A 23,383-nucleotide genomic window follows, 5' to 3' on the forward strand; every position below is an offset into this window, starting at 1 on the left:
ATGCGGCAGGATGGGATGGAATGGGATGGGTTAGAATGGAATGGAATAAGATGGGTTGGAATTCAGTGTTATGGGGTGGGATGGAATGGGGCGGGATGGGATGGCCTGGGGTAGGATGGTGGGTGGGATGGGGCAAGATGAGACAAGATGGGATAGGATGGGGTGGAATAGGGTGGGCCTGGAGCCCTGCTAGAGGTTCTGATTCTGCGGAAATAGGGGACTCTCACCTCCCCAAAGTCTAGAGGCTTCAGCTGCCACTCAAAGACAACTGGCTCATTCTTGGAGATGTTGTTGAGGAACAGCAGGCGGCTGCACTTGGTCTGCACAGGAATGTTTCCCAGCGAGATATGGGACTGGGACAGGAAGACATTCTGTTGGTGGAGACAACACAACAGCCACTTTGGGAGGTGAAGAAATCATAACCATAGCAACCTCTCCCAGTTACTGAGTGCCTGCAGCAGGCACCATGGTAGGCCGTTCACACACATTTGATCCTCACCATGGCCCTGTGATATATGTATTATCATCCCCACTTTACAGATAGATGTGCTGCTAAGGTTTAGAATTTTTCCAAAGGTCTCTTACAGGCACAGTGGGGATAAACCCAGTCTCACTCTAAAGTCTATGCTTTTGACAATTAAAATAGGCTTGGAAGGGCTGAGAAATCAGAATTTGCTTAGAGAAGACAGAACTAAAGCCAATGTAACTTGAATCCCTGAAGGATGGTTGTAAATAAATGGGGGGATCGGCAGTTGGCATCTTCAATGGGAACAGAACAGTAGGGGGTCTGGAAAGACTGAAGCCACACGGAAGGGGCACTTCATCTCTGTCCAGACCCTGAGTGTCTCCAGGGCTGGGACTTTGTCTGGCTCTTCTTTGTGTCCTCAGGGCCTCCATAGTGCTCATCATGCAGTTATGGTCCAGAAAGGGTAGGAGTGGAAGGGTGGACAGGCCGATGAATAGGTGTATAGTGACTGGGTGGCTGTATGGAAGGATGGATGGAGAAGTGGGTAGATGGGTGGCTGGATGGATCAGTAAATGGGCATATGGGCCAATGGGAGGAGATGGATGGATGGGTAGATGAATGAATGGGTCAGACGTCCCAACAGTGGGGTGTGTTTGAACTAAAGATGGGGTTATTGACCTTAGATACCTTACAGCAAAATCCATCTAGGTCCAGGGAGGGGCTGTTCTGTATGAAGATAATACTTTACAGCCCTAAAATGGGAGAGCTTTCTTCTACCCCTTCCAAAATCCCCATCCCAATGCCCAGAGTGACTTGAGCAGGAACACCTATGGGCACTAGGTGGCAGGGTAAGCCTCTCATGGAGGGGTGTGCTGCCTGCTGGAGCTCCATGAGGGCTGGTTCCAGGCTTCCCCTGTGCAACCCTCCCTTATCACCTCCATCACATTTCCTTCCCAGCTTCTCTCTGCACTGGCCCCCCGGGGCCCTCAGGCTCCTCCTAAGTCTCGGGCCTTCCTACCTCCCTTCCCCCTACCTGTCCAGGAACCATCAGCCTAGTATGCTTGGGGTTATCATCCCAAGAGGAGATGTTGTGGAATGGGGCTGTGTCCCCCATGACATGGGGATCATAGCCCACTCCCTGGAAACGAATCATGGCTGAGTTCCATCCCAGGACGTGTATGGGCACATCCACCTAGGAAGTTAGGAGGGTGGGGAAGGGACTGGTCAGAGCACGGCATGCTGAGGAGGCCAACACCAACCTCCACCCTTAATCAGCCCAGGCTGCAGCTCACCGTGTAGGTCTTGGCCTCAATAGGTGAGAAGATCCATAAGACCTGAGCAGTTGTGCCTGGCTGGATCTCCCCTTGGGGGTTGAGGCAGCTGAAGATGGGGTGATTGAAGTTTTTTTCCTGAACCTGCGACAGGATGTTCGTCTGGATCTCGTATGTCACGGGCACCGAGCCACCATTATACAGCTCATAAATCTGCAGGCGGGGTGGGGGGGCAGGAATAATGAAGCCTCCACACTAGCTCAGGGCTGCAAAGCAGAGAGCTTGGGGTTCTGTGTCCACTGAGGGAGGGCAGGCTGATTTCCCTGATGTCCCCCTTACAGCCCCAGAGCCCCCTAACTACCTCTGATTTCCCTTATGGTCCAATGATCCAAGAAGTATATAATTGTATTTTCAGTCTGGGACATTTTAGGATAATCTGTAATTCTTATTTTATTTGCTCTTAATTTACTTTTGCCAAGGTATAAGGGGACACTAAGGCTCGTGTCTCTAGTGTGGTGATTTACAGAAGTGTCCATGCACACACCCTCCAGACCCTTCAGCATCTTCAAGGCTCTCCCTCTAATCACCCGGGAGGCTGCCACTTTCCACGTCTGCCCTTAGAGGCAGTCTTGCTTAAGGGCAGATGAGAGAGGGGAAGGAAGCTATGACATCCCCCAAGACTAAATCCAAAGTGTGGGAATCACAGAATGTCCTGGAAGCAACCCAAGATCTTCTGGTCCAATCCCTCATTTTAGGATTAGAAAATGGAAGCCAGAGAGAGCAAACGGTTTGTTTGGATCTAGGTCTTGCCCTCTCATCTTTCCCAGCACCCACTCTTGAATATGCTGATTTTATTTCTCTAGCCTGGGCCACCTCTGAGCTCCAGACCTGGTATCCAACTTCTGCTCCACAAGCCCTCCCTGCCCCCTCACCAGCCACTGATTGTCTCACAGACATCTCAAATTTGGTAAAAACCAAACCCTTCACTAGAAAGTTCTACCCCCCTCCGCCCCCAGGGAATCTCCTTTCAGTAAATGCTCAAACTAGGAATTCAATACATCTCGATCCCTCCCTTTCTCCCACTTCCCCAAACTGGCCCCAGCAAGTCCCAATGATTCTGCCTCCAAAATGTAAATTAAATCTGTTCACTTCTACTTCCGCTGTCCTCTTATGATCCAGGCCACCATCTGTCATCATCTCATGAATGAAAGTAGAAGCTTGGCCACAGTTGTGGAGATTGGTTGGAGGCACAGTTGGGTCTCCTTGCTCTAGATCTGGGGGCATTTTTCATTGTCTATGTTCAGATCCACAGGGAAGTGGTCTAGTCTTTCAGGAAAGCTCTCCAGGGGGCACTGAGTCTTTGCCTTCCTTTTCAAGGACATAGGTCTCTGCAGCCTTGTTTTGGGGGGGAAGGGGTGGCTTCCAGGAAGCCAGTAAGGTAGAGGGTGGTGTAGGGAAGCATATAGAGCTCAGGGCTAGGGGTCCCACCCTCTCAGGTTCAGAAAGCCCATTCCTCTGACTCTAGGCTGGACGACCAGAGGCCTCTGCTCAGAAATACAAGGACTTCTAAATGGTTAGAAATTTCACAGCTATGGCATGTTTGGGAAAATACTATGTCCCCCTCTGGGAGATTTCCAGTGTACATTTTCAGAGCAAAGGAACCCAATTCCCTCCACTTGATAAAGAAAATTCTATAGTTTTGAAAGGATTCAGTCTCGTTTTTCGCGCTCCAGAAAAATGTCTTTCCTGGAGCAGTGATTTTCAACCTGGGGCTGAGACCTATTAGTGAGCAGACCATGAAAGCAATTTAGCAGGTGGAACAGAATAAAATAAAAACGGAAAACATCAGAATGCTTTGCGTGTAATAGTGTACACATTCATTTGCGGTACTTTAAGTATATGTGTATGTATGTACTTACTGAGTTATTATCCAAAATATATTAGTGTGACTCATGATCAAAGAAGTTTGAAGAATCCTGTGCTAGAAGAGAGACCCCCCTGCTTTTGCATGGGAACACAGGCACAAGGCCCGGCAAAGGGCTTACTTAGCACCAAGCACCAGGAAGCGGAAGCTTCTCACCTTGGATTTCTCCCAGTTGCCCAAACTCAGGATTTGACCTGTAGCCCCACCTCTTAGAGTGAGGACTTCTGGAGGGCAGGGTCTTTGTCACCCTGTAAAAGGCTGATGCAGATACACAGAGATCAGGACAATGTAGACCACTGACCTGCCTTGGGGGCAGTGTGTCGCCGATGGGGACAGGGACGAACTGGTGGCTGGTGGAGGTGAAGTGCACATACTTTTGCTCCTGCTTCACTGTCACACCTATGAAATTTAGCTGGAAAGACAAAATCCGTGAGTAGCATCCTTCCCTGGGAGAAACGGAAGCACCCAGCAGAAAGATCTGGACCCTAGCTCCCCGGGGGGCACAGTTCCCTGCTCCTCTCTCAGGCATCCAGGACAGGACAAGGTCTGGGGTCTCACCAGGATCTCCCGGCCATGGGACACTTTGAAGAGCACTGGGAGGCGATCGGTGCCCACGAACACATGGCTGGAAGGGAAGAGACGAGTCTGGGCTGAGTTATGGAGCCCCGGTACCAGCAGGAGAGCAAAGCCCCTGGGAGCATGTGGAAACCTCTGAGTTGGGATGGCGCAAGAGGGACATGAAACCTCCCCGCCAAGTGGGTGGACGGGGTCCTCCCCCCGCGGCGGGCACTTAGGGTACTCTGGAGTCACACAGTGCAAGGCCAAGCTCCTCCAGGAGCACAGGGAAAGGGAGGGGTGGGGGCAGGGTCTCCAGGACCGGAAGTGTAGGACAGGCAGTGGGAGGAGTACCTGTATTTGAGTTCCACCACCTGCTCTTGCCCAGGACTCAGGCTCCCAGCCTTGGGGCTGATGGAGAACACGCAGTTGTCCTGCACACGCATTTGGTGAAGCTCAGTGGCGTCAAACTCTGCTTGCTGTGCCCACAGCTCCAGGTCAATCTGCTGGTCACTTGGAAAGAGGAAGGCCCTGGAGGAGGGGTGCAAGCCACTTAGAACAGAGAGGCAGGAGCTCTGAGCTGCAAGCAGGGTGGATGCTCCCCCAATTTGGCAAGCTGCCCCGTGCATGGCTGAGCAAACACGGCTATGGTGGATTCTCACTTCATAATGGCCCCCAAACCCAAACCTGGGAACGGCAGCAGGTCCCTGGTGACAAAGTGGAAAGTGGAGATTGGGGCTTCCATTGTGGGGGACAGGGGTCGAGGGGGACTGTGTTATGTGGGTAACGTTGAGCTAGCTAGCCACTAACCCCGGGGGGGGGTAGTTTGTGTGACAAAGCTCTTAGAAAGGGCCATTTGAAGTACCTAAAAATGCCAGCAACACCAACCAGGCACCCCCCCCCCCCCGCCCCGAGAGGGAGGGTGTCTAGGTCAGCGGGAGCATAGGGCAGAGAAGAGATGCCCCAGCAGGGCTGGCGTTCTTGAATCTGGAGCAAGTCTGGACATAGAATTAATGCCCCTCAAATGTCTCACGTTGTAGGAAAGTAGATACTGCACTCTAGCTGGTTGACAAAACAAGCGGTGAAAGGGTCCCCGGGTTACGATCTGAAAAGGAGGACCCCTTCACTTGCAGAGACATGGCACAGAACTGGCCTCACACTGGGCAGACGGCATGAACGGGGAGCAGCCAAAGGGGAAATGCTCAACAAAGAGTTGAGGAAATCGCAAATCACGACTCCCTTGAATCAGTCGTAAATAGTTTCACATCAGCAACGTGATAAACAGTTCCACTCGATACTGGTAAGTTTAAAGAGAATGGACACCTTCAAACAGGTAGAGAGAGAAAGTACGGTTACCACCTTTTGTTGTAGGAATTTTGACAGTGTCTACTAGAATAAAAACAGCATGAGCCCTTTGACTCAGACATTCTCTCCTGGGGAAGTACCCTGCGTGTGCACGTGCTCACGCTCACACACACACAGATGTTTATTACAACTTTCTTTGTAGTGGCAAAAAAAAAAAAAAAACAGTACAGAATGAGTTTAATAACTTAAGGGCCATTCATATTATGGAATATTATGCCAAGTATTACAAAGAAAGAGTTAAGGGGCGCCGGGGTGGCTCAGTGAGTTAAGCATCGGTGAAGCATCTGCCTTGGACTCAGATCTTGACCTCAGGGTCCTGGGATCAAGCCCCTTATCACATCCCATCATTGCATGGGGCTCCCTGCGCAGCAGGGAGTCTGCTTCTCCCTCTGCCCCTCCCCCTGCCCCTGCTCATGTTCTCTCTTTCGCGCATGCTCTCTCTCAAATGAATAAATAAAAAATCTTTAAAAAAAGAGTCGAGAGTTTTATGCGTTGATCTGTATTGATCTGAAGGGAATGTTATTGGCACAATGCTAAGTGAAAATGTTAATGATCTAATGCTGAGCAGAAAGCAGTATGTACAGCATTGTGCCGTTACTGTAAAAAAAGAATTCAAGGGAAACAGAATAACCCCTGGGCTGTGTTTACGTGTGTGTGTTGTAAGTGCTGAGGATGGAAACTCCCTTCAAACCCTCCAACATCCCAGCAGAGTGGACATGTGGCAGGACCTGCTTCCATCACCTTTGTGTCTTTTGACTGGTGAATAAACTGCTTTTGTTATTTTATCCAGGGGATACTGATTAGCAGCAAAACTGGAGATCTTGCTACTTTGGGGTTATCTGGATAGTTTTGACACCTCTGTTTCCCTCGCTGCTCTCACCCAGTCCCCGTCCCAAAAATCCCAACCCGCTTTTCCCTGCCAGTCCTCTGGTGTGGGCCCCCTCACCACTTCAGGCTTCAGGCTGCTGGTCCATTTCTCTCCCTGCACCCTGCACCCTGCACCCCAGGCTGCTGGGGTGCAGCTGGTCCATTTCTCTCCCTGCTTCAGGCTGCTGGTCCATTTCTCTCCCTGCACCCTGCACCCTGCACCCCAGACCAGAGTGGCAGGTCTTGAAGGCAGATCATGTCTTTGTCCCCCAGCCCCGCTTACATCGCCACCATGCCCTCAGGAAGAAGTCCAAACTCTTAGGAGAAGGATGCCAAGGTCCCGATGTTGTGGCCCTTGTCCACCTCTCAAGTCACATCCGGCACCCCTTCCTCCCTATCAATGCTCCAGCCAGGGTGAGCCCTTTTCTCTTACCCGTGTACATACCAGGACCTCTGTCTGGAAGGTTCTTTTTTTTTTTTTTTTTAATTTATTTATTTATTTGTTAGAGAGAGAGCACAAGCAGGGGGAGCGGCATGAAGAGGGAGAAGCAGGCTCCCCACTAAGCAGGGAGCTTGATGCGGGACTTGATCCCAGGACCCTGGGATCATGACCTGAGCCGAAGGCAGATGCTTAACCGACTGAGCCACCCAGGCACCCCTGTCTGGAAGGTTCTTTGCAGCCTCTCTGTGTCTTCTCCCTAAGCTGCAGGTCTAGCTCAGTTGTAGTTTTCTTCAGCACACATCACCCTGCCCCAGACCCCTGCAGCACCCGGAGGGCCAGGCTTGGACCTGTCGGCACCTTGATTCCTAGAAGCCCCCAGTAAACATTTAGCCGAGACTTAACGAGTGCACAAGGGACCAGGAGATGTTAACCAGTGTATCTGATGTCAGTAAGGCCCTCCGCCTCCCTGGGCTGGGAGCAGAAGCATCGGAGAAGACCCAGAGGGAGCGGGGCAGGCAGCTCTAGGCTCCTATTTCCTCCGATGCTCCCCCTCCCACTTGGGGTTCTCATTCTGTCCTGCCTGCTGCTGCCTCCAGGCCAAGTCCACAGTCCCCATTTCTTACTGGTCTTGGCAGGAATAAAACCTTCAGTCTGTTCTTTATGAGCTCAGCAGAGACCAGCTAGAATTTTCAAAAATAGCCTTCTAAGAAATTGAAAGGAAACACAACAACACACAAAACCTAGGAGAGTCAAGCCTTCCAAGGAAGGTTCGCTGTGCTTGGACTCCTGGAAGAAGCACGGACTGCCTTCCTGAACCTCAGATGATCTCCTGATGGATGGGCTCAGCTCAGCGGGCACCGTGCCTGGGTTTCCTCCCACCTCGGTTTCCAGCCACCTGGCCTCTCTCCACAGAGAGTGTGAGCTGGGCTTGCTCCTACACAAACACACTTGCATGCATAATCCACCAAAATACCCTGCTCCATGCCAGGACAGACTAACGCTGCTTTTCCTGTAGCGCCTGGCTTCTGGCCATTCCAGTAGCCCCAGTGAATGGCGGGTCTGGAGCTCAGGCGGGCCCTGGGCCTTCCCCACCAGGCCAGCAGCGCTGCCTGCCAAGCTTCCTCAAGTCATCAGGGCCAGGAGCCCTCAGCTACTCGTAGCCCTGGCCCTTCTCAGACAGGAGCCACGTAAGGAGCCGTGTAAGGAACCAGCCTCCCCAGTTGCCCCCACCCCAGCCAGGGGCAGGACAATCCAGAGTAAGGGCGGCCATTGTACCCCTGATGGTGCAGCCCCCACCCCAGCTTTGCCCCCCCACACCCCAAGACTCTGCTCAGGCAGGAAGGTTCCTGAGATCACAAAAGCACCCCTCCTCCCCCTCCCGCCGCACCTATTTTCCCAGGCCGGGCCCCTGGCTCTCTCTCCCAAGCCTTACCCAGATGGGTGCACTTGTTTCTCAACTCCGTTTAGGCAAGAAAAGTTAGAAGTCATCAAAAGGAAATTTACTAGGAAGCCCAGACACGTGGCAGAGGCAGGGAGGAAGAACAAGAAAAGGCCCTGGCATGGACACAGGATGTTTACCGGGCACAAGTTCGGGCCCCGACGGGAGGAAAGTCAAGCACAGGAAGGTCCACGCTTGGCAGGCTCAGGGCTCCAGGCCTGGGCCCCTGTGCCCGGAGAGGCGCAGCCTGCCCCGTGGCCAGCCTCAAGCCTTCCTGTAGCCCACGTGGCTTCGCCCAGCCACATTTTCCTCCCCGACACTGGCTTCGTGGCAGGCTGGCTGGCCCTGTCCTTCCCCACCAGAGATCTTAACTCGCCCCCATGCAGGCCTGGCCTCCCCAGACTGAAGCTCTGTCGGGGGCACCCCACTGCCTAGCCCACTGCCTGGTACACGGTAGCACTCTGAAGACTTCTTGCTGACTAACCTTTACCGATCTGGCTTTGAACTTGGCTCTGCCTGCTAACGGCTGAGTGGCCTTAACTGAGTCCTTAGCCTCCATCTGCAAAAGAGTCAGCAGAGGAGGATTTTTCTCCCCAGGGTTGGTGTGAGGCTTGGAGGAGAAAAGGCTCGTAAATCAGTGCCTGGCACGCAGCAGGTGTCCAAAAGGATACTTCTCACTCATTAAGCTCTTAGGATGACCGTGCTGGTCTCCACCAGTCTCCCCCACTCTTGAGCCTGTGGACATGCCTCTGGCAGTGACAGGTTTGGAGAGTGAAGGGTGATCCCCAATCCCACGCTGGCCTCCCCGCCCCATCAGTGAGGGGATCCACTTCTCACAGACCCCACAGCCAGGTCCACCCCAAGCCAGAGACGGCCTCCTGCACCTGCCTCCTGGGCCCCTCAGCAGCCCCCTCCAAGCCCGCCGTACCAGTCCAGGGCCACCACGCCGCTGTTCTTCAGGGCCAAGAGCACCACTGAGGGTAGGACCTCTATCGGTGCTGCCCCAAAATTGAAGTCAAGCTTCAGAGGGGTGAAGATGGTGGGGATCTGGCTCGTGCTGTGTGGAGCAGAGAAACAGACCCAGAGACGGATGGGGACAGTACGGGGCCCTCCCAGGGGTGCCTGGCTGGCTGGCTGGGCAATCATCTTCCTGCAGGTGGGAATTGGGAGAACCTGGGACTCAGGGGCAGGGGCCAGACCTTCAGCCAATCCCTGACTTCTCTAGGCCCCTCCAGGGATGGGCAAGAATTTGGTGGGGGGAGATGGGGAGCCACTCCATGGACAGGTCCTGGTGCTGGGGGGGTGTGGGCAGAAAGCTCCAAGAATACCCCCAGATAGGCCCTGCCCCTTCCCCGGGGCCCTCCTCACCTGTGCCGGGTGGGCACCTTGTAGGTGAGCTCCCAGGGCGTGGGGTCACACTCCAAGTAAGCGTTGAGACTGTCCAGGGAAAAGAGGCGCCACAGGTGTTTCCGGGTGATGCCCTTGGCGCTGCCCATGGAGCAGACATCCAGGATGGAGAGTAAGGGGTACACAGCCGTCAGGAAGACGCGACACAGCTCCTGCCTCTTCCCAGCCTCGTCACCTAGGACGGGGTGTGGAAGAGAGGAGTGGCCTCACCTCCCAGCTGCCCTGGGGCGCAGCATGCAGGCTGAGGGGGTAGGACCCCTGGCCACCTGCCCAGGACCCTTGTCAGGAGCAGCAGATGTTTCCCAGGCTCTGGGATGTTTCCAGCAACAGCCAAGCCTCATCTGGTACTTTCTACGTGTCAGGCATTGTCTGAAACGCTCCGCATGCATCACTGTGTTAACTGTGCACCATTACTTGTTTTCAAATGGACTCTCACTAACGGCTTTACTGAGATAGAATTTATATACCATAAAATGAACCCTTTCAACCCATATAATTCGGATTTGTCGTCTATTCAGAGCTGTGCAACCATCACCACTATCTAATTTAGAGCATTTTCGTCATCCCAAAAAGAAGCCCTGCACCAAACGGTTGTCACTCCCCATTGCCCTCCCCCCACTCCCCAGCAACCACCGATCTACTTTCTTTATCTATAGATTTGCCTGTTCTGGATATTTCACATAAATGGAATCATACAACATGTGGCTTTTGGTGACTGGCTTTTTTCACTTGGCATAATGTTTTCAAGATTCATTCATGGGGTAACGCGTATCAGTGCTTTTTTTTTTTTTTTTTTTTTGCACACATGCACACACATACACAGACATCTGCACACCAGTCCCCCAGAGCACACCCCTAGCATGCTAACGCTCACCCTGCTAGCCCTGTCTGGACCCTCAGCACCCTCCCACCCCAAGTCCTGCTCACACAGTCCTTCCCCTTTCCTCCCTGGCCCTGACTCTGCCAGATGGCCCAGGTACCTCTGTGGGAGAGGAGAGAGTAGCTGATCTTCCAGCAGTACTGGGACCGCTGGTGGGGACAAGCAGTCAAGCAGATGGTGTCCTGGGACCGGGGTGGCATGCTCCCCTCTGTGCGGTCCAGCTGCAAGGCTGCTCAGGGATGACCGGGTGGGGCCGAGGGCAGAAGAGGTACTCAGTGCAGGCCAGAGAGTCCCGGCCTCTCCTCCTGCTCCTTTCCAGATACCCTTCCCCTGGGCCAGCAGAGCACTGGCCAGAGAGCAGGCCCAGAGCCAGGAAACAGGGAGCAGAGTCCCTCTTCCCAGACCAGACAGAGAAAACCAGTCTTTGGGTCATTGGCACCTGCTAATGGGTGCCAGCAATAGTCCCATTTTATAGATGAGGCAGCTGAGGCCCAAAGAGTCACCCACCCCATGCCACACATGTAAAAGGTGGAAGCACCAAGTGTTAAGCCCTGCTCTATCTGCCCCCAAACCTTGATCTGGTTAACCATCGTCCCTCACTGCCCTGGCTCCGGTCCCGGCCCAGGCCCAGGCCCGCGTACCGAGCGGGCTGTCGTCCACGACCTCAGGGCTGCACTGCTCCAGGAACAGGCGATAATAAAGAGTGCAGTTGCCATCGTTCAGAAGCATCAGCAACCTGGACTGCTTGCTGTTCACCAGCACGTTCCCAAAATCCAGCTCCTTTTCCTTCGCCTGAGGGCCAGAGTCAGCCAGCCACAGCCCTGGCTTTCCCACCCCTGGCCTCAGACAATCTCCAAGGCAGGGCAGGTCCAGAGGGCCAGAAGGCTCCCATCGCCTGCCCCCTTGGAGTCAGGCACCCTGGGGCCTTCCCTACCACATGTGCCCTGGCCCCCAGCTCCCCAGCCCCACCTGCCACGGTTCTCCTACTCACGGAGAGGCTGCTGGTGATGCCGACACCCACCAGCCGGAGCACGTAGTGGGTGGTGGCGGGGGGCTTGGTGTCTGGGGGCAGACCGGCTTCCCAGACCCACATCCCCACTCGGAACAGGTACTTGGTCTCCTCCAGAGGGCTGAAGGTCCACGTCAGCGTCTGGGGCCACAGAGATCATCCCTTCGTGGGGCTCTCCAGAACCCCCTACCCAGACTCCTGGCCACTGGAGGTCCCACTGCTGGAGATCAAGCTATGGTACCCCTTTCTGAGTGTTTGCCCTGTGCCAGGCACTTTCTATACATCCCTCAGCTCTTCCATCCTTTATCCCCACGAGGTAAGCAGGATTATTTAGTACCTCGTTTTCCGAGACAGAGAAGTGGGGTAACTTGCCCAAGGTCACATGGCTGGCGAGGGGCTTGGTGGGAGCTGGAGTGTAAACTCCTGAAACCAAATCCATAGCCTATGTGGTCTCTTGCCTCCCTGACTACTACCTGGGTTCTTCCAGACACCATGTGTTGGTGGTTCTTGGCCCAAGTTTGGCCAACTAGTCTATAAGGCCCTAAACCAGGGAACGGGGCTCTGCTAGATCGGGCCCCAGCCGGTGCCCCCCCTCCAGACTGCTGCTGGGACCTCGAGGATGCCCCTTCCTCATGCCTTAATGATACCCACCCATTTGGCCCCCAATCCAACTGCTCCAGACCACCTCCCAGCGATCTCGCAGCTTTGGGGACATGGATGGAGAGCAGACTTGCCCCTTGAAACTGGTTCAAGTGCCAGCCCCACCTCCTCATTTGTAATCTTCGTAAATGGCTTTTTCTTCTCTAAGTTTTGATTCTTCTTTGTAAAAAGGGCGTTTTATGACAATGGTAGCCATCTCACCCACTTCTAAGGCCTGGGAAGTGATTACGGATTAAATGGGAGGGGGCACACTGTAAACCTGGCCCCTGAGAGGCATGAGAAAGAGATGATGGTGAAAGCGAAGAGGACCTTGGAGACGGCCCACCCCAGCTCACGTAGACGTCCCTGAGTGCGTGCCTTGGCTGGGGGGCGGGGAGGAGGCAGATGGGAGCATGGGCCCCCAGCCGTGGGGTGGGGCACTCACAAGGCTCTCACTGGGCTGGATAAGTCCCTGAGCAGGCTGGACGGCCAGCATCTTTCGGTGCGGCTGGGAAATCCTCCATTCAAACTCCAGGGGCAGACGCGAGGGGTTGCGGAAGGTGAAGAGGCTGGTGGAGGAGCAGCCCACCCAGGTGGGCTTGAAGAACACGCGCTTACAGGTGTCCAGCTTCAGCTGCAGAGCCTCCTCCCGGCTCTGCATGCTTACCTCCTAGGGCCGGAGGAAGGAGGGCAGTGCCCTGATGTGACCCCGCTGCCCTGGCTCCCCCAAATGTCCAAAAAGCCTGGGCACGGGCAGCTTCTGTGAAGACAGAGTAGGTAGTGACCGACCCAGGAGATGGTTCTTGAAAAGAACTCAGGGACTGAGAGAGGCGGTACAGACCATTTCATGGGCCAGATATGGGCCCACCACCCTGGCCCCTTTCCCTGGCCCAGCCCCAAACGCCCCTCTGCAACCTGCAGATATGAGTCTTATATTGCCCCCACTCATTCCTTTGGGACCTCTGCACCCCATTTCTTGTTCCAGACACCTTGAGGTGGACATGCTGGGCCGTGAGGGCGGGAAAGCTGTTCACAGATGTGGCCGAGGGGTCTCCTCCCTGCTATGGCACTTCCGGGGGAGGGAGGAGCAGCCCCTTGACTACTTTAGGGGAGCAAGAGAGTCCAAACCCAGAATTTGGCTTTGAGAAGGGAAGCCCCAGACTATGGCCCACTCCTCAGGACCCAGTCCCCTAGCCCTGCCTTTTACCTTGAGATACCGGAGGCAAAAATTGAACTGCAAGTAGAAAACATGCTGCTTCCAGGAGTTGCCCTTGGGGTAGGTACAGACGAGGAAGATCTGGTGGGCCCTGGGGGCCACGAGGCCAGAGCTGGGACGCAGGGAGATGTCTGAGCTGCTTTGGGGGGCCAAGTTGAAGGTCAACATCATGGAGCCTTTGTTGATCAACAGCAGGCTACGGTAGGAGGGTTCGTTGGGGGACACTGCAGGAAAGAGCTGGGGTACGCGACAAGAGGGACCCACGCTCAGATCTATGCGCTTCCCTCTCCCCTACCCCGCTGATCTGCACACGGGCACCATAGCCCTCAATATTCCCTGGATGCCTAGGGGCTCAAGGAAGTCTATGTGGGCTCGGGTGGGCTTGTCTCCAAGGAGAGCCAAGTACCTCCACACATCCTCGTCACTACCCTGCAAGCAGGGAATAGAGGGACATAGCTTGGCCCCCCAAAATGCTTCTGTCCTCCAGAGACTTCCAGACAGGGAGATGGAGTGGCTATAGGAAGTGGGCCCAGGAAACGCAGGCATCTGAGACCCCCCCACCCCTGAAAAGTTAAGTAGGTCTTTCATTTTAGGGTGCCCTCAAATCATCCTTTGGAGAATTCACTTTCAGAGATCCTGGTCCAGAAGCTCTGGGGTAAGCAGCCCCTTCTAGATGATTCTCTTACAGATGGCTGAGGGGAACCCCCCTCCGAGAAAGGGAAAGCCCCAGAAATCCCAGCTTCCAAACATTCCTAAAGCACGTAGGGTATGGCCAGCTGCAGGCTAAGAGCTAGGCCGGCCATATCACACAAGGCCCGAGATCGCTGACCAGGGCGCCCGTCCAGCTGGGGCAGATGTGCCCGTGCCCGTGTGTGAGGCAGTGGGGGGCAACACAGGCCCAGAATCGGCTGGACAGCAGTAAAGGCCACAAACTGCTGGGATAAACCCGTCAAAAGAAAGGGACGGGGGTCAGGGAGGGGAACCTCGTGCAGTCAGGGAGGGACTTGAGCTGAATCTCGGGGGTGAAGTGGTTGGGGATTGGAGAGCAGAAGTGTAGCTGGTGAGGGGGCAGGATCACCCCCAGCACAGGGCCCCAGAGTGGCGCCTTTCCAGCAATATGGAGCGTGAGGGCAGTGGAGACGGATGGGAAGGATGACAAAAGGGAGGCTGGGAGAGGTATAGAAGGAGAAGCCAGGACTGGAACTTGGCCGACTGGCTCTGGAGTTGATGCTTTTAAACCTTCATCATCTGGCTGTTTGGGTCAGACAGGGCCTCCAAGGGCTCCTCAGAGAGCCCTGGGAATTATGACTCAGGAAGCCGAGGGACCAGCTTTTTGTGACCCACAGCTGCCTGGGCAATCTCCAAGGCCAGGGGCTCATGGTGGGTGGTCGGATCCCTAGCAGGTGTTCGGCAAACAAGGCACAGACAAATAAAGGAGCTAGAGAATCTTCAACCTCAGTGCAAGAGGCCCAGGGTGTATTTCAGATGGAGCAAGGAGGGGTCAGGGGTCCGAGCCCCAGACTGGCCCACAAGAGAGCCCTCCTTGACCAGAGCCCCAGGTGGGGAGGTTGGGATGGCCTGGGAGGGTGCTGGGATGTATCTGAGGCCAGCAGAGTGTGGACCGAGGCAGAAGCCAAGCTCCCCTGTCCCACCTCCCACTGCTACTGGGGCCACGCTCACCTTGGGGGCGTGCAAGGAATACTGAGGGATGTGGTGCTCCAGGGCAGCATGATAGCTGTGGCCTCGTGCCCGGAGGGTCAGGCACCAGGAGGGACACACGGTACAGTCCTCCTCGATGTTATTGTAGCTCCGCAGGACCTGCACGGGGGCCGGACCCATGGACAAGCTGAGAGTCCTGTGTCCGACTCTGCGGGGCCCCCCCAGCCTGCCCCCCTGTGCCACAGGAGTCCCACACAGGGCACAGAGGGAGGAGAGGGGCTCCCTGGGAGGACAGTGCAGAGACAGCCGTCAAAACCGCTCTGACCGCAGCGCGCCAGGGCCGTGCTAGGCACTCCGCAAATATGCTCTGTAATAACCACAACAGCACCAGGGCAGGGCCGGGGCTGGGATGCACGGACAGCATTCATCCTGCAGGAATGTGCCTAGAGAAGCGACGGCCAGTAGAAACAGAACACGAGCCACAAATGCAAGCCGCAAAGGTAGTTTTACATGTCCTAGCAGCCACATTAACAGAGGGAAACATGAGAAATTCATTTCAGCGATACGTCTTATTTACCCCAATAGATCCAAAATCTTACCATTTCAACCTATAATCAATACATAAGTGATGCGTGATATACCTTACATTCTTTTTGCGCCTAAGTCTTTGAAAGCCGGTGGGTCTCATACGATGTATCTCAATTTGGACTCGCCACATTGCAGGTGTTCAGTGGCCCCATGTGGTTGGTGGCTGTCATATCAGACAGTGCCGGGCCAGAGCCAGTAGCCTAACAATCTCAGCCTTCGTACAGTCAGGTGTCCACAGCCTTATTCCTACAAGCCTCCACAACCCCCCACTGCCAAGATATTAGAACAGAGGCAATTAAAGTCTCAGCTTTGGAAAGCCTTCTCAAAAGTTCAGATACGACCCCAAGTTTTTAGATGAGAAGACCAGGGCTCAGGGACATTAAGGGACTTGCTCAGGGTCACACAGCCGGTAAGGGATGCTTATCTCTCAGCCCCAGCACCCTGGCCGCTGGGAAAGAACAGCAGCGTAGGCAGAGCTGACAAGGAAGGGAAAAGGCAGGACCAGAGATGAGGGAGTGACCAGCGTCTGTGACCAAGAGGCTGGGCTGAGCACGGCCAAGGGAGGTTGTACTAGAAGCCCCTCCCCCCACACACCTAATTACCCGGCCCCCCTGACTTGGTCCCCCAGGCTCTGGTTCCAGCCCATGGCTCTTTTGGATGGACCACTTCCTACTTCAAGGACTAGAGAGAAGCCAGGAGCCCCAGGGAGTGACTCCTTGTGGGCCGAATTTTCCCAAAGGGCTTGACCCCAGCTGAGTTCTCCCTCTGGAGGGAGTGGGAGGCCACATATACGTGAGATGTAATCAGATGGGGCAAGAATCCCCTTGGCCAAGGCAGCCTATGAGCCTGGGAGAAGACAAACCAGTAAGGACCACCGTGTGGCCAAGGAGGAGCTTGGCACATTGAGGATGGATCCCACAGCAGCCCCCACCACTCCCTCCAACCCCGCCCTGCCATTCAAGCTCCAGGGCAGAGAGGCAGCCCTCCCCCAGTCTCTACTGCCCCCACGCACCTTATAAAAAGCAAAGGCCTCGAGCTCCACGGCGTACAGGCAGTTGGGGTAAGGTGGATGGAAGTGCAGGCGCATGGCCATGGACTTGAGTGGAGGCACGTCACAGGTGTCTGGGGTCACCCAGAAGGGGCAGTCAGACCTCTGCGTCCAGACCACCGTGATTGTGCCCTTGGTGTGGTTCATCAAGCACAGGGGGACAGGGTTGGGGTTCTTGGGCCCAGGGCAGGCACCAAAATCCACATCAGTGGGCTCTATGCTGACAGGTGGGGGGAAGATGGCTAGGTCGCTGGTACCATCGAAGAAGTACTCAGTCATGGGAGGAATGAGAGGATACTTCAGGGCTGACGCGTCCGCCAGGTCCTGTGTGGGGAAAGACAGGTGAGCGGGGGCCAAATGCCATTCCTCCTGCCATTGCCCCTCATTTGAATGCCCCTTTCATCCCCAACTACTAATGCTGCCCACAGGACTCTGGGGGAACACAACTTGCCAAGAATTTCTAGAGAAGGGGGCATGAACCTGGGGAAGGGAGCCTGTCTGTAGGGGGCCCAAAACAGTCCATCAAACCTCAGTGGGAATCCTGAGGGCCCCGTTCTCATCTTGCTCCAGCTTCTTCTCCCGCAGCAAGATGCCCAGGATGTCAGGAGGGTAGAACGTAAGGCCCCGTGCCAGGTGTGTGTGGTACCAAGCGAGGTGCTGAGGCCTCAGGATGGCTGGCTTGGTGCTGTCCGAGTGGCAGGTCCCAATCAGGTCCAGGAACAGCGGGTCCTGTGACATTTGTCTGTATAAGGCAGGATTTCAGCCTCCGCCGAAAAGGGACGTGACCAGGTGCCAACTGGTCAGGGCACAATTTGTAGGACCTTGCCCACGGCCCTGAGTTGGGTCCTCACTTCCAGGCTCTCTGCTCTGAGTCCAGTCCCCCCTCTCCCCAGCCCAGCAGCAGCAGCAGAAAAGCCCTTGACCTGGCTTGGAGTGAGCCTTCCTGTGCCGTTGGCCAGGCTCTGGCTCCAAACCCAGGCCGGGGCCCTGGCAGAGATGATCCAGGCGGAGGTTCCAGAATACAGGAGAGTGATCACCCACCAAGCACTGTCTTCATCACTGGGCCTCAGATCGGCTCCTCCAAGGCCCAGGAGAGCCCCTCCACGCCTCCTCCCCCACCGCTCACCTGGTGGTGGATGAGACAGGCCACACGCCGAAAGTAGATGATGGGGTGAGTGGGCTGGAAGGTACAGTGCAAGGTCATGCGGGCCTTGCCCACCAGGGTCCCAAAGGCTGGTCTGATGCCGAAGATACTCTCTTGGCAGTCAATGGCAAACTGGAAGTAGGCTGTGCAGTCCGACTTGTTCTCAATCCACAGGGACTGCTCCGAGATCTGCCCAAGGTTGACCCAGCTGAAGTTGACAGAGCCGTGTTTCAGGGACACATCAGGACCTGGGCGGAGATGGGGCTCCTGTGAGCAGCCCTGCCACCTGGGTGGGGCTGGGCTATCAGGCTCCCCGAGGATGTCTCAGAAAGGGTCCCCCTGATGGGAGGTGGCTCTTCCTGGAGACCAAAGGCTGGGCTGGAAAGACCCAGAGCCCCAGCAACCTGAGCTGACCTCCAAGTTCACCAGGGGTGAGGGCAGGAACATTATCTCCAGGTGTCCCAAACTGATTCCACACTGAGCCCACCAGAGGGCAGCAGACACCCAGGCTGAAGGGCAAGGAGGCATCAGGCCCTCCAGGCAGGCATGGAGCCCTTCCCAATCCTAAATGGGGGCTGCTCCTGGCCCCAGAAGCAGTGCGGTGTCCTAGGGTGGCCAGTACCTCTACAGAAACCAACGACTTTGAGCAGGGTTTGGGAGGCACAGCCAGATGGCATGATGGACAAGTAGTCAATAGTTCTGACGTCCAAGGTCTCGGGGTGAAAGGACACGGACACTAACTTCTCCCCTCCTGGAGGCACAATGCCATTGGTAGTGGGGCACGAGAAGGTATGATCTTTGGCCAGCATGTCTGAGGCTACTTCGATCCGGAAGGGGGCGCTCACCTGTGGGGCGGGGTGGGGGGGTGGCAGGAAGGGTCAGGTCACAGGGTGAGGCAGCTGTCCTTACCCAAGTGCCCAGCTGAGGGGGTGAGGGCAGCTGAGGTCCAGTCTGTGCCCCACTTGTCAGCTGAGCATGGAGGCCACCTCCGCCAGGAGGAAGGAAGAGGCCGAGCTGTGTGCCGGGCGCTGGGACTGCCTGGGGGGCACTCTTTTCTTTCCCAAAGGTACCAGAAATGCTAGCTGTGGTCCTGGAGGTAGGACCACCTTAGGGCTGCTCTTGGAGTTGCTCTGGGGATGGTCAAGGGATACTCCAGCCCAGCCCCCAGCTGAGATGAAAAGACACCTGTTGACTGACACATGCGTGTATCAACAGACGTGGCTTATGTGAGGCTTGGGGCCAAAAGTATGGAGAGAAAGAGGGCATTTGTAAAGGGGATGGGTTTTAGGAGCAGCCCGTCCTGTGGTCCTGCCCCCCGCAGCCCCATACACACACATAGGACACATACTGCCGAAGGGTTATAGAGCTTGATCTGCCTCTCAGCGGTGCAGCCCACAGCAACGGTGCCGAAGTGCAGCACTTTCTGGATGCCTTCAGCATCCTGGTCCTCTGGTCGCTTCTGCTTTATGCTCACCAGCAGCTGGGCGCATTTGGCTGGGGCAGAGATGAGGGAGTCTTGGGAAGAAACCCACCAGGGCCTCTGTGGCCCCAGCGGAACAGTCCCTCGAAGAAGGCAGATATCCCCAGGGAAACACTGGTCTGCCCCACCAAGGAAGGCAAAGCCTGCAGAGCTAGGAGAGGGTGGGAAGCTGGCGGAGGTCCTGTGGAGGACAGGCCAGTGGGGGGTGTAGGGGGGCACATTGAGGCTTTGAGACCCAGGAGGGGCAGCAGGTGGGCTCTGGGGACAGGTGAGGGGTCGGGCCTCACCCACAGCCTGCAACTGGATACTGCTCTTCTGCTTACTGCCCTCTCCATACCAGCATGTGGCCTGAACTTCATAGATGATGGCCAAAAGGGGGTGAAAGGTCACCTTGGTGTAGGAAGCCTGGCCTGGCTCCAGCAGCCCCGTGGTGGGCAGTACATGGAATGGGCTAGAGAACTCCCAGGTGAAGAAGGTGGGCAGGTCCCTGGAGGGGGGTACAGATCAGAGCCACTGGGCTCATTCTGACCCCTGCCCCTACTTTAGAAAGGCAGAGATGCTGGGCTCCTCCTCTCCTCCCTTCCCCCACCAGCACCCCGGGACCCTCCTCACCGAGCTCACTCTCCCCGCCTCTGAGCCTCAGCTGCTCCCCTCACCCCACATTTTCCAGGCAGAACCAGGCCTCGGCCATGTCCCCCACGGCACACATGGGCAACTGCAGGGACGGTGGGCAGATCAGACTGTGGCAAGGCAGGGTGGCCCTCAGGTCCACACAGAACATTCCCTCTTCTTTCTCAAACCAGAGCTGGTCCATGTACTCCTTCTGCAATGTGGGGGGTGGGAGGCCGGGGGTGGAGGCAGTTGTTGATCGGTGGTATCTGCATGGTACTCAGGGACCACACATCCCACCCCAGCTCTTGGACATGCCTCCGACACATCACTGAGGGCGGTGTCCGAGGAAGTGTCCTCTAACACTGTCTTGGTCTCAGAGACAGGGGGCCTTTTTTGTATCTGGGAGAATGTTTTGAGAGTAGGAAGAGGCTTCCGAATCTAAGGCTTTCTGGTGGCCAACACAGTAGCACAGATTTTAGCTCCCAACATCCAACTGGGAACCCCACGCGGTTTAATGAGTTTAGGGTGAGAGCCTCTCCAGGGCTTCCCAAGCCGGAGTTTCTGCTACAGCTGTCGGGATGAATATGTGTGTGTCCTGGTGGGGGAGGGGGGTGCTCCTTGCTGCTCTGCCCTGCTTCCTGTTCCAAGGTCACGGTGCCTGTGTCCCTCCCTGCCAGCGCCCTCAAAATGGCAGACCTTACCTCCTCCAGAGGCCGGAAGATAATGGGGAGTGTGAAGGTTATGCCCGGGCTCAGCAAGATGGGCTGGGGGATGACTGTGAAGAAGAACTTGGTCTTGGGGGACCTGCAGGAGAGAGCCAGGGCTTAAGCACTTTAGGATCAGGGCTCAGAAAACAAGAAAAATCCCCAAGCGCTGAGCTGGGTGGGGAACCAAGGCTGAGAACAGAGGGGCCAGGATGCCGATCCAAGCAGAGCCATAGGCAGGGCTGTAGAGCTTCAGCATGGGTCAAAACCATAGACAGTGCAGACTTCAAAAATAGTCACAGGAAGACGATACTGCCAATAACTCTATGCCAATAAATGTTAAAGTTTAGGTGACATAAACCCATTTCTAGGAAAGTATAACTTACCAAAGTGGATTCAAAAATTAGATAATACAAGGGTGCTTGGGTGGCTCAGTGGGTTAAACGTCTGCCTTCGGCTCAGGTCACGATCCCAGAATCCTGGGATCGAGCCCTGCATCAGGCTCCCTGCTCAGCGGGGAGTCTGCTTCTCCCTTTCTATCTCCCTCTGCCCTTCCCCCCTGCTTGTGCTCCCCCTCTTGCCCCCATCTCTCTCTCTCTCAAGTGAATAAAAAACCTTTTAAAAAAAGAAATAGATAATACATTTTATGACCACCTCACCTAATATCATCAAAGCCACTGAATAAGTAGTCAAAAATCTTCCCACAGAGAAAACACTAGGCCGGATGGCTTCACAGCAAGTCCTACCAAACGTGATAAAAAATAACCTCAGCCTCACCTTCCCAGTAATATAAAATGAGGAAACACTCCCCAAAGTATTCTATGGATCCATCATAATGTTGTTATCAAAATCTGACAGAGGTAGGAGAGGAATGGAAAATTACAGGCCTATCTCTCTCATAAACAAAATGAGAGAGCCCAGAGAATTTAGCATGTATAGAAAGAATAGTGAATTATGACGAAGTTGAGTTTACTCCAGGAAATACATGGTTGGTTCAACAGAGGAAATCAATGTCCTCCACCAGGTTAACAAATTAAGACAGAAAAAAAAAAATCAAATGATCATCTCAATGAAGAAAAATATTAGATAACCTTCAACATGTTTGTGAGAAAAACTCTTTTTTTTTTTTTGTGAGAAAAACTCTTAACAAACGAGGAATAGAAGGGAATGTCCTTAACCTGGTAAAATCTTTAAAAACCCAAGCCAAAAAAAAGGCCACAGGAAACATCTAAACCAATGGTGATACACTGGAATTTTTCACATTGAGATCACAAACGAAACAAAGATAAACATCAGTGGTGAGGGGATCATCAGGGAAAGTATGAACTTTTCAACAAATGGCTTGGGGACATTTGGACATTTGTTTGAGGAAAAGAATTATCGGATCCCTACTTGAAACCATTCACAGACACACACACACAAATAAAATAAAACCATTCACAAAAATCAATTTTGCATAGATAAAAGACAAACATGAAAAGCAAAACTATCGTCTTTAGAGGATACTATAGGAGACTGTCTTCATGACCTAGGTAGGGGGAGAGAAGGACTTCTTAAGCAAGATACAAAACAGCACCAACCACAACATAAAAAGATTGATACATTTGATTCCTTCGAAATGAAGAACTTCAATTCTTCAAGACATGGTAAAGAGAGGAAAAGACAAGTCACAGGTGGGAGAAGATATTTACAAAACATAACTGACAAAGGATTAGTAGCCCTAAGAACTTCTATTAGAGACAGGGGCGCCTGGCATTGGGACTCTTGATCTTGGGGGTTGTGAGTTCGAGCCCTGCATGGGGATGGAGTTCACTTAAAAAAAAAAGACAATCCAATAGAAAAATGAGTACAGACTTGAACAGGAATTTCACAGATGAAATGGTCAATAGCACATGAAAGACACTCAGCTGTATCAGTAAGCTGGGAAATGCAAATCAGAGCCACAAAAAATTACCATTGTTGGAAAATTTTTAAATTCTGACAATAACAATGGTTGGTAAAAATGCAGAGGTGCGGGAATTCATGCGTGGCTGGTGGGAATAGAAATACAAATGAGTACTTTAGAGAACAGTTTGGCTTTATCTATAAAAAGCAAACATGGACACGCCCTAGGTCACAGCAATTCCCCTCCTATGTATCTACCCTAGGAAAAACTCTGTAAGTGAAGATCTATACATGAATGTTGATCACGGTTCCAAACCAGAAACAACCCAAACATCCCGCAACAGAAGAATGGATGAATATATTACAATATAAGCATCTGTTGGAATATTATACCGTGATGACAAAGAATGAACTATTGTTGCATGCAGATGAGTCTTCCAAACGTAACTTAACAAAAGCCAAGGAGCTACAAAAATATATCGTACTATTCCACTTATGTCAAGTTTGTAAGAGAGTAAAATTAAACTGTATCATTTAGGGATGCAAACATAGGTGACAAATCCATTCAATTGAGAAAAGCAAGGAAATCATTATCATTAAGTCAGGAGAGTGGTTACTTTTATGGTAGAGACGATGTTTCAACAGGGGAGTGACACACCATGGGAGGTGAGCTTCAGACACTTACTATTCCATTCGTAATCTGGTCACATGGGCTCCACTTCCAATAATCATTCAAACTGTGCATGTTTTATATAATCTTCTAATTTTATACAATAACTTTATTT

At 53.8% G+C, this 23,383-nt stretch overlaps 1 protein-coding gene across 1 annotated transcript in view; it reads right to left on the reverse strand.

Annotated features, from left to right (window-relative positions):
- CFAP65 (cilia and flagella associated protein 65) overlaps positions 1–23,383 on the reverse strand; it is a 33,953-nt gene that overhangs the window by 5,528 nt on the left and 5,042 nt on the right. Inside the window, 22 exon segments of the mRNA XM_064585841.1 lie at positions 228–371; positions 1,500–1,658; positions 1,759–1,950; positions 3,963–4,073; positions 4,220–4,286; positions 4,571–4,747; positions 9,257–9,385; positions 9,697–9,910; positions 10,716–10,844; positions 11,257–11,407; positions 11,607–11,765; positions 12,709–12,933; positions 13,471–13,716; positions 15,160–15,297; positions 16,739–17,098; positions 17,303–17,503; positions 17,901–18,166; positions 18,541–18,763; positions 19,267–19,412; positions 19,686–19,885; positions 20,055–20,221; positions 20,712–20,814. Coding sequence (XP_064441911.1) covers positions 228–371; positions 1,500–1,658; positions 1,759–1,950; positions 3,963–4,073; positions 4,220–4,286; positions 4,571–4,747; positions 9,257–9,385; positions 9,697–9,910; positions 10,716–10,844; positions 11,257–11,407; positions 11,607–11,765; positions 12,709–12,933; positions 13,471–13,716; positions 15,160–15,297; positions 16,739–17,098; positions 17,303–17,503; positions 17,901–18,166; positions 18,541–18,763; positions 19,267–19,412; positions 19,686–19,885; positions 20,055–20,221; positions 20,712–20,814 — 3,907 coding nt within the window.

Source organism: Mirounga angustirostris, unplaced genomic scaffold, assembly GCF_029215605.1.
Source record: "Mirounga angustirostris isolate CCGP_5_RB_7025 unplaced genomic scaffold, mMirAng1.0.hap1 SCAF_3, whole genome shotgun sequence".
Lineage (NCBI taxonomy): Eukaryota > Metazoa > Chordata > Mammalia > Carnivora > Phocidae > Mirounga > Mirounga angustirostris.